Raw genomic sequence first — 11,322 nt, 5'->3', positions numbered from 1 at the left:
GGGCTAATGCTCTATCCACTGAGCAAAACAGGCTGCAGCTTAATTCATTTACTTTTAATCTATATTTGTCTTTATATTTAAAGTGGGTTTTGTTTTTGATTCACCCTCATAATCTGTCTTTTAATTGGTGCATTTATGCCACTGACTTTCAGAGTGCTTACTGATAGAGTTACTGCCATATCTGGCGGCTTCTGGGGCTTCTGGGGCCTGTCAGCGGCCTGGGACCGATCCGGTCCCGGGCGGCAGGCAGGCGGCTCCTGGTGTCACCCACGGGAGCCTGGATGGTGGCTTGAGCTGGTGGCTTGTGCTGTCCCTCCCTGCAGTATGCAAATTAGCCACCATCTGTGTTGGCGGTTAATTTGCATACCTCGCTAATTAGCCAATGGGAGGTGTAATGAAGGTACGGTCAATTACCATGTTTGGCTATTATTAGATAGGATATGTCAATTACATCTCAATTAAAAAGAAAGAAAACGGCCAACACAGAGCAGGGAGGAATATATTTCCAGTGTCACTTGTTTCTGGGAATACTAACACATTGGGACCCGGTAGAAAGCAAAGTCTCCTCCTGCCACAGCCACAGGTTAAAAATAATTACGTGTCCTAATCCATGGGCTAAGAAAGAGCTTTCAGTGAGTTGGGATATGGGCTCCATCTTAAGGTTGGGCTGGGTTGTTCTGATGGAGGTCAGCTGGCTGGGTTTGTTCTGCTGGAGGCCAGCTCTCGGTGTTTACTCTCTGCCAAATACTGGAAGAGGTTGCATCATGCAACCTCCCAGGCGTCCCTCCCTCCTCTTAGCAATGGCTAATGCTTCACTAGCCTTTGCAGATGAATTGGCTGCAGAGGAGAAAGGTTGAGCTGGGCCAAAAGGAGGAGCTTAAACCTGTGTGTAAAATCTGGGAACCTGATTGAACATAGGTTGGGGGCCAGGATGAGGGGGGAAAAGAGATGGGAAAGACTTCCCCCACCTCCCGGTAAGAAGATCCCGTGATCAGCTTCAGCCACTGGCAGGCAGTCCTGGTCATCCTCAGAGTTTACATAAAGGGACTGTTGAAGCCCAAGAGGCCACAGTGCTGATACAGGGCTCCCGGACATCATGCATTGGTCCTTGCACCCCCGGAGTTTAATTCTCTACTTCTACACTCTTTTATTCCTGTCTTCAACATGCCTAGCAGTAAGTATGCTTCTCCACAGACATATTTGTTTTACATGGAAAGCTGAAAAGTAAGAAAATATATGATAAACTAGTGAAATTTCTGTATTTTTCTCCTCTAGTTTGTTCCCCCCACAGACAACTGCTGCATCTCAGATAAAAGATTTGTAAGTAATTTTTATGGTTTGTTTGTTTGTTTGTTTCTGCTGTATGTAGATTGCAGAGAGGCAGAGGAATAAAAGGAATTCTCTTACAAACATTTGGCATTTTAAACTCTGTTGTTTTTTTTTAACGTAGTCTAGCTTTTACCTATTTTTATTCATAGATTGTTAAGTGTGGCTTTCATCAAGATTTTAAATCACTCTGTTGTTGTATTTTCAGGGTCGTTACTGCCCGACTACATGTGGCATTGCAGATTTCTTGCTTAATTACCAAACCGAAGTAGACCAGGATCTACAGTCTGTGGAAGAAACCTTACGTAAAATCAAAAACAACACATCAGAAGCCAAAGAACTGATCAAACAAATCCAAAGCGTCGATAATCCTGATGGCCTACCGAAGTCAGGTGAGGAACTAAATACCACTGACTGAGAAGATAATTTGTAAAGTTCTTGTGCTGTTGTTTCACTGGTTCCATTTGCCTAAACATTTCTGTCTCTGATCTCATATTACAGATAAGATAGAAGCTGCTGTTAAGGAATCTCAGAAAATGATGGAAGATATTATAAAATTTGAAGCATTGATTATATCACATGAATCAAGTATTCGGTAAGCATTTTTGTTGTTGTTGTTGTTAATCCTCACCCAAGGATATTTTTTCAATTGTTCTTTAGAGAGAGTGGAAGGGAGGGAGGTGAGGGGAAGAAAGAGAGAGAGAGAGAGAGAGAGAGAAAGATAGAGACAGAAACATCAATGTGATAGAGACACATTGATTAGTTGCCTCCTACACACACCCCAACTGGGACTGGGGATCAAACCTGCAACCCTTCCGTGCGCAGGCTGCCACTGTAACCACTGAGCTACACCAGCCAGGGTGCATTTTCGTTTTAACTTACTCTCCAAGAGTGATTTGGGTTTTACTTAATATTGCAAACTTCAGTGGAATTAACTTTTTCCCCACTTTTGATATTTAATTGTCATTATGCCTGGCCATCTGGAACTCAGTGGAGATAGCATCTTGAGTGCAATATGTGTTGCACTGGGTTATAATTGCTTTTTAATAATCATGTGGGAGAAAGGTGTTCTAGATGTCTTCAAATACTGCTATGGCCCCATTTATGAAAATGATCCCTCATCCCCGTTTGTCTTACACCACAAATTCAAATGGGGATTTGGGTGTGGAAACTAAGAATCTCTTTATAAGATTGTCAACAAATTGGTGGGAGGTGATAGCAAGCAGAGGCATAGGAAGGGTATAGGAAAAGTTAAGAGACTAAGTGTAACAAACATTACAAAGCTATGTGCTGATCACGGCACAGTGACTGTGCCATTATGTTCTCTCCTCCCTTCCCTTGAAGGTAAAATGTCTCTATTAATAACTTCCCAGGGACTCATTAACTTCCTGAACTCAGGATCTCATATACAGTTTTAGTTTTTTTCCTCAAAAGAAAATTTTTTTTAACTAAACTGTGTTCAAAGTAGCATAAAAAATAGTGATAAATGGTGGCTAGGGAGACGTGGGCAGGAGAGATTTCTCCTCTTTCTGTTACCAGAGGGCCATAATTACTGTTGTTGTATAATTTATAAGTTACACTAGTATTGCCCATCATTGAAGTTAAAGAGACTATTGTGCAGAAATTTTCTAAGGTGCAGTAAAGAAAAAGAGTGGTTGGGTACTTTTTCTATCTTTCTTCACCAAAAGATACACCAGGCTGTGCACTGTAGACCGTGTTCTACCATTCCTGAATATGCACAGACAAGCCTGTGAACAACTACAAAAGCAGGATTTTTCACTTCCCCCAGCCTTTTTCCAAAGATCTGTAAATAGAAACATTGAGAAGGTCAGGAAGTGTCTGTTGTTCTATTATATATATGTAAGATAACACCCCAAATACTTTCTCCATGTAAGTTATAGATTGTAGACCTCAAATAGTCCTCAGTAGGTCACAGTGGAAAGCATAATTCATCACATGCGAATCCCTGAACAGAGCCTTTTCTTCCCTAAGAATATCCAGTCCTAAGAATGATCCTCAGACAGTCCTCCCGTTAACCAGGCTCTTCACTCCATTAGGTCGTTATCTGCTGCCCTTGATACAGATGGTAAAAATCAGAATGGCCACTGTTTAATGACAATGGCATTGCTTAAGGACAAGAACTTTATTATTTTCTTTTCCAGAAAGCTTAGAATTTTAATTCGCCTCAATTAAGTAACAGAATTTTACAGTTTTCCCAAGAAATGGAGTCATTTATCAGGAAGTAATTCTCAAAAAGATAAGGTAGTATTTTTAAATGAAAATACAAAATTACATCTCTGAAGGGTATGCTCTATTATCTTATTCTTCCGCTTGTAGATTTTTGAAGGACATATATAATTCAAATAATCAGAAGATCGCTACCTTAAAACAGAAAGTAGTCCAGCTTGAAGCAAAGTGTCAAGAGCCTTGCAAAGACACAGTCAAAATACACGATATAACAGGGAGAGGTAAGTGACACTTTGATGTGGGGATTAATGTATAAAGCAAAAGAGATTTCATCTTTTAGAATGCATAGGAATAATTTTGAAGGTGCTTAGCCATTGAGTCTAATTGTATCCAATTGCTCGGACTTTGCTTAAGTAGCTAAAAATAGTTTGAAAGGAATGATGATGTGAGAAGTAAGACAATGCTTTGCGGGAAATGAATAGTTTACAACTTGCTAAAAGCCCATGTTCCAGGCTGGAACAGTCTTACCTGGATTTCAGACCACAGTATAGGCTTCTTCGTCTTCTTCAGATTGTCAAGATATTGCCAATAAGGGAGGCAAAGAGAGTGGGCTTTACTTTATCAAACCTCTGACAACTCAGCAGCAGTTCCTAGTCTACTGTGAAATGGAAAAAAATGGAAATGGATGGACTGTGCTTCAGAAGGTATGTCCCCCCTCACCCTGTGTGTTTAATAAACACTCAAATAAGCATCAGCCTTAGGCTGGATACTTTTCTAAGCACCTTGTGAACATCAACTCCATGAATCCGCACACCTTCCCTGTGGGGTTGGTACAATTATTACCTCTATTTACAGAGGAGGAAACTTAGGCACCAGAGGTAAAGTCACTTACCCAAGATCACAAAACTAACTAGTAAGTAACAGAGTCAGGATTGGAACCCAGGCGGTCTTATTTCAGAGTCTGTGCTTTGACTGGATACTGTGCTGGCACTGCCATTGTCGACATGTGATAGCACGTAGTCACAGGATCATAGTGACAAAAAGCCCCACAGAGAGTAGGAAAAAGTTATTGAAGTTGAAATCTTAAATTGTAAAAACCACCACTGAGTGTCAAAAGTTATAAAAGCAGAACTCATTTTGTGCAATGAACATAAGGAAAGACTACTGTATAGCTTTTTGTTTTGTTTTTGTTTTGTTTCTTTTAAATGAAGAAAAGCTTTGCTTAAGGGTTGCATACTTTACTGGAGTAAATCTGAATGATCCTACTCCTTTGGAACAAACTTAGTGCTTTCTGGTTTCCAATTGTATTTAGCTTTGGGTTGGAATTTGAAAAAATGAAAACCTAAATAAAATAGGTGAAGTTTCCTGACTATTCAGGTGAATACACACACACACACACACACACACACACACACACACACACGCACAGCCCCACAGGAAACCGGAAGGGTCTTGTTTCATCAGTTAGATCAAGACCTACAGCTCCCAGTTAAACACAGATACAGTCCCACAGAGGATTCCGTTGGGCTGTTCCCAGGCAAGGGCCCTTTGTTTCCTCTCTGCCAGTCCCTGGCAGTTGCCGCAATCCTTCTCTCTGTTTACCTCTGACCACTTTTACGAGTAATCCTGCAGGGGGCGCTCAGAGGGCGTGGGGGGGGTGTGGAGGGAAGTGCTGGTTGGCAAACAAACTGAGCAATGAGTTGACCTTTCCACCATCAGTACAAGAATCAGCAGTGACCCGCTGGAGTTCTGAAGTCCTCTAGGTGTCTTTTAAAAACTACCACTAATCTAGAATTGTGCCTTTCGCTCTTTAAGTATTTCTCCAACATTCCCTCGTGTAATCCCTGCAATAACTCTAGAAGTAAGGATCATTATTCTTATTTGACAGATGAGGAATCTGAGGCAGCTTGACCAAGGTCATCTAGTTAGTAAATGATGGGATCAGACCCTCCATATTTTCAACAAATGTTTATACCGTTTTCTTTATGTGCACTGATAATCTGTTCTCTCCTTTTCCCTGTGCATGTGTGTAATTAGAGGCTTGATGGCAGTGAGGATTTCAAGAAAAACTGGATCCAATACAAAGAAGGGTTTGGACATCTGTCTCCTACGGGCACCACAGAATTTTGGCTGGGGAATGAGAAGATGCATTTGATAACCACACAGTCTGCCATCCCATATGTATTAAGAGTGGAGTTAGAGGACTGGACTGGCAGAATCGCGTACGTTTAGAAAAGACTTTGTGTTGTCTAGAATGTGCATTTTCCAACCATCAACAGACCAATGGCAGAGACAGCTTCATAAATGCAAAGAACACATCCAGCCATTTCCTCCACAAGTCATTTTGGTTCTTGGGCAGCCCAAAGAGATGGGTCCCCTCCAGGCTGGATCTGAGTATTTTGGTACAATCTACTTACCCCGGAACCACACAGAATCATTGCTGATATTTACTGAGCATTTAATATTTAATAGAAATCGAGCATGAAATTATAATTTGATCTAGTCCTAATAACTCTTTCATGAGGCAGGTAATATTGTTAATTCCAGGTTAACTTTCCCAAGGTCACATTGCTGGTATACGGTAAAGATTGGATTTGAACTAAAGTAGTTTGACTCTACAGATCATCTTAAGACTATGCTGGTTGAAAAGCCAATCCAACCTCTTCAGATTTCCTGGCTGAAATTAAATCAGCTAGCTCTTTTGGTGAGATAGAGCCCCTCTATGCTCAGAGCTATCTGGGGGCTTTGAGCATTCATTATACACCTAATTAAAATTCAGAGAAATATCCAACCCTCTTTTTATGTCTATGAAATAATGAAATATGTTTTATATCCAAACATGTATTTTTATTTATTTAATTTTCACCCAGAAAGTACCATAGACTTGCTCCTGTGAGAATATCTCCAGTTTCACAAGTACTGGAGATCAGTGATTTTCTGGAAATCTCTGTTCATATACTATGGCTCATTCTTCCATGCACTCCATAGAGTTCTGGCCCTCACTCATATTTTATTTTCAGGGGAGAACTTCTCTCTGATCCCCCAGCTCATGTTTTGTGGGCCACACAGGGACCATTTCTTTTATGTGATGCTCTAGGAAGCCATCCTTATTGCCACGACCACATTGCCTTAGGACAGAAAAATCCCACAGGACCTCACCCTTCAGATTGAACAGCTAAAGGGGGTGTAGTTCCTTTGGTGCACTGACGGTCATGCACTGTCAGCTAATTACTGTGGTTTCTGATGACTGTATGAACAATGCTAACCATTTAGATAAAAGTGAAAATATAAAACTAATCAGATTCATCCACACATGTGGATTTGATATTAGGATCCTATAGGCTTCTAGACCCATCCTGGGTGGTGCTGATGAGCACTGAACTGGTTCATACAGCCATTGCCTCTTATCAAATTTGCAGAAGAGTTCATTCAATGAACACATTTGAGATTTAAGAAGCAAACAACTGTTCTATAGGAGAGGGACCTTTTGAGATCCCCATTGAGGCTCAAGATATGATATCTCTATTTCTTTATAGTACTGCAGACTATGCCATGTTCAGTGTGGGGAATGAAGCTGACAAATACCGCCTGAAGTATGCCTACTTCATGAGTGGAGATGCTGGAGATGCCTTTGATGGCTTTGATTTTGGCGATGATCCTAGTGACAAGTTTTTCACATCCCACAATGGCATGCAGTTCAGTACCTGGGACAATGACAACGATAAGTTTGATGGTAACTGTGCTGAACAGGATGGATCTGGCTGGTGGATGAACAAGTGTCATGCTGGCCACCTCAATGGAGTTTATTACCAAGGTATGGCTTTCTTCCTTACTTATATGACTTAGTATGCAGTCTATATTTTAATAAAAGGTATAAATAGATTTAAGGACATGAGAAATAATTAGTAATTATATTAGGGGGCTTATTATATAGTTCTATTTTTAAATAATAAATTTATAATGTATTACAACACAAATAAGTATTTTCAGTATAAAAATTGCATTTGCACAAAGAAGCTATATAGTAACAAATGCAATTACACTACACTGGAAGCATGTCAAAGGTGAGTGAGTGCCACATATACAGTGTCACAATTCACATGACACTTTACTAAGAATAAACTATCTCAAGGCCATGTCCTGGTCTGAAGCTGTCATAGGCCTTTCAATTGAACTTCCTGGTTCAGGAAAGTATTCAAAAACTGTCGGAGGTTCATCAGAGTTGATGACTCCACGTTCGGTTTTTCAAGATAAACTATAATCCTCAAGAGGACCAAAACATAGGACTGAGGTAAAGAGATACTAAACAATGAACTTTTCTGTTGACACAAAATATTTACATGAATGCTTTCCAAAATGTTGTTATATTTAACAGGATGGGTCTATCACACATTTATAACACTGGCAGAAATAACACTTCAACACTGAAATAAAGGACAAAAAGTCATACATTAACAAGAGTATCAATCTCCTTTCTTTCTCTCACTTCATGCCAATTTAGTTCTTGATATTAAATCACAATTGAATAATACTGTGATTATACCTCAAATTGGTCCCTCAACAAGAAATCCACCTGCTGTAAAATAGCCAGTGGTTTGTCATTGCGTCTGAAATTACCACCATCAGAGTTGACATTTTGGGTTATGGTATCTCCTCCAAATTTACATATATATGATCTGGATGGACCAACATTACCATATTTATGCTTGTTAACACATTAGCTTGTGTCAGCTGAGCGGTGTATCAGATATAACCAATGAGCAGTAAGCCAGTGTCTGGGGGAATGGAGTAAAGAGCTTGAAATTGTTTGAAAGGGTAGGGGTCCATGGAAACTTGAGAGAAGAGTCCAGCCTATGAGTCTAGACACTTACTTTAGGATGGGAGAAGGCAAGCTATAGTTTGCTCTAAGGCTGGGGTAGTTATGAACACTGATTTTACTTACTAACTGTTGTTACTACCCAACAGTTTTGTGTGGGGAAGCTCTACTGATGCAATAAGATCCATTAAGATGAGCAATCTTACCTCCTCATGGCATTGTCCTAGCCAATAGATGGCTTAAATTCCTCTTTAAAATGATTTACATTTACCTTTTGGTCTTCACAACATTTTGTAAAAATATTTTTCTTATTGATTTCAGAGAGGAAGGGAGAGGGAGAGAGAGATAGAAACATCAATGATGAGAGAGCATCATTGATTGGCTGCCTCCTGCATGCCCCACACTGGGGGATCAAGCTGGCAACCCTGGCATGGGCCCTGACTGGGAATTGAACTGTGATCTCCTGCTTCATAAGTCAACACTCAATCACTGAGCCACGCCAGCCAGGCTTCACAACATTAAAAACAAAACAAAACACCTAATTACCAGCTTGGGTCAAATATTCTCTTAGGAAATTACATGAGAACTGGTGCTTATGGACAAGGAGAAGGCAAATCAACCTAATCTCCACTTTCTAATGGGGATGTTAAATAACATTCCAGACTATTTTCTAAAGTCCCTCATACTTTCCAGTACAATTGTGTTTTCAGATAACTTGCGATCATCTGATCAGGAACTGTGATTCTTGCCGTTCTAACCTCCTTGAAGAAAGATGGTCCATAATGGCTGAGTCCAGGATGACTAAGCTCAGGGAAAGACACCAATTGGGGAACCTGGGATTCTAGCCCTGTTAATAGTGAATATATTTAAAGTGTGAATGTGACCAGAAAGTACAACACAGATGTAAGGGATCCTATATAATAAAAGGCTTATATGCAAATCAACCGAACAGGGAACGATAGGTTGATATGACGCACATTGACCACCAAGGGGCAGACACTCAATGCAGGAGCTGCCCCCTGATGGTCAGTGTGCTCCCACAGGGGGAGGGCCTCTCAGCCAGAAGCCGGGGTCATGGCTGGCAAGTGCAGCGGTGGTGGTGGGAGCCTCTCCCACCTCTGCTGCAGCGCTAAGGATGTCTGACTGACGGCTTAGGCCCACTCCCCTTGGCTGTCAGTTGGACATCCCCCAAGGGCTCCTGGACTATGAGAGGGTGCAGGCCAAGCTGAGGGACCCCCCCAACTGCTCGAATTTCGTGCACAGGGCCTCTAGTTGTTTAATAATCCATTTATTATAAATATAAATTGAGATTTTAGTGATCTTTAGGGATATTTTCAGTTAGTTGATAACACTATAAATTTGATGTGACAATGGTCATTATAAATGACAGTTCTTTATAGACTCTCTGAGGTAAGGAAATACAAGAGCAATGATATGTCCAATTTGTCTTAGGTGGCACTTACTCAAAGACATCTACGCCAAATGGCTATGATAATGGCATTATTTGGGCCACTTGGAAATCTCGTTGGTATTCCATGAAGAAAACCACCATGAAGATAATTCCATTCAACAGAGTCAACATAGGGGAAGGGCAGCAGCACCACCTTGGGGGATCCAAACAGGTCAGACCAGAGCACCATGTTGAAATAGAAACTAAATAAATCATTTTACTCTGAGAATGAATTTTTCACTTCTATTAACCCACAATGTTTCAGAAACTTTTCTGAAAGTTCTTTCTCATTTTCTCTTACCATATTTATCAATTTTGTCTGATATTAAGGATACTTAGCCTTAAATGGAAATTATAACTTACTTTGGATTGTATTCCCAAATTACTGAGCTTTGAATTATTTAAAATTTATTTATTTGATGAGATAACATTTTAGCATACGTCCTAGGTATATATGAAATAATTGCCACATTTTTTTACATTTTAATGACCACATGTTGTTTTATCTTGGTAATTTTTTAAAATTATGCCTTAAATATTTTAGTACATACTAATAAAATTAGTAAATTTTAGTAAAATTAGGAGTAAATTCTAGCATTTCAAATGCCTAAGTATTTTTCCAAATGTATCACCCCTAATTATTCATATTTAATTCTTTTTAAATGGAGACAATTATATGTTTTTAATATATTTTTGTTTTGGTCATAGGCTGGAGACGTTTAAAAGACCATTTCAAAAGTGAATTTACTTTTTTAAAGGACTTTATCTGAATGATAAATATAATATTTTTCATATGGGACAATGGACTCATAAAGCCATACTTCATTTTAAGAGAAAAAAGAACCCATGTTGAAAACTCCACTAACTGTTTTATGTTGGTGATAATTTATCTACATGCCATTTCAATAAACGTTGTGTTTCCTAAGACTAAATACATGGTGCCATTTATTTCTTTCAATTTAGTAATCATAGTTTGGCAATCATCAGTACTTGCTGAGTCCTCACTTTACACCAAACCTTAAACCTGCCTCTTGGGGAAGTATATGAAAAAATAGAAATCATGGCTTTTGCCCTCCAGGCGATATAAGATAAAGATAGAAAAATACAGTAACTCAACGTGACAAAATTTGATATAAAAATATAAACCCAAGTTGCAATCACATAACTAAGTTTCAGAATCCCCAAAGCATAGCTGGAGACATAAGGCTGTTTGGGAATTCTCCCACTAGAACCTTTGGTTCCAGACTCCTGTGGGCTTTCTGAAAGGACTTGAAATCAGAGCAGAGAAATTTAAGGAACAATCTAAATCAGTCTCTCACTGAGATTCAGCGGATTGGGGCCGCTGAATCATTCTGAATCTAGGAATATTGAGTTAGCAGCCAGAGATTGGGGAGGACCAGCTTTCCGAAAGGAGTAGTTAAATCTACATCAGATTGACCTTGTAAAGTAATTGATTAATTCTAGGAGGGGAGGATCAGGTTGTTCTGAAATCCTGAGCTTTAGCTTTGGATTCTCTTCTTTTCCACAATTTCTTTCCTAATCC

General features: G+C 39.7%; 1 protein-coding gene across 2 annotated transcripts; it reads left to right on the top strand.

Annotated features, from left to right (window-relative positions):
* The first annotated feature begins 960 nt into the window (after positions 1 to 960).
* FGG (fibrinogen gamma chain) lies at positions 961 to 10,711 on the top strand. 2 transcript variants are annotated; one of them, XM_005860495.2, is made up of 10 exons: positions 962 to 1,174; positions 1,276 to 1,320; positions 1,535 to 1,718; positions 1,828 to 1,921; positions 3,664 to 3,794; positions 4,084 to 4,217; positions 5,551 to 5,735; positions 7,050 to 7,327; positions 9,782 to 9,951; positions 10,488 to 10,711. In XM_005860495.2, the coding sequence occupies exons 1-10, from the start codon at positions 1,097 to 1,099 to the stop codon at positions 10,500 to 10,502; spliced, it is 1,314 nt and encodes a 437-aa protein (XP_005860557.1). In that variant the 5' UTR covers positions 962 to 1,096; the 3' UTR covers positions 10,503 to 10,711. The 2 variants fall into 2 exon arrangements, with proteins under 2 accessions (XP_005860556.1, XP_005860557.1); XM_005860494.2 differs by lacking the exon at positions 10,488 to 10,711 and having other exon boundaries at positions 961 to 1,174; positions 9,782 to 10,005.
* The last annotated feature ends 611 nt before the right edge of the window (positions 10,712 to 11,322 follow it).

Source organism: Myotis brandtii, unplaced genomic scaffold, assembly GCF_000412655.1.
Source record: "Myotis brandtii unplaced genomic scaffold, ASM41265v1 scaffold136, whole genome shotgun sequence".
NCBI lineage: Eukaryota > Metazoa > Chordata > Mammalia > Chiroptera > Vespertilionidae > Myotis > Myotis brandtii.
This window is presented reverse-complemented; position numbering and strand designations above follow the sequence as displayed.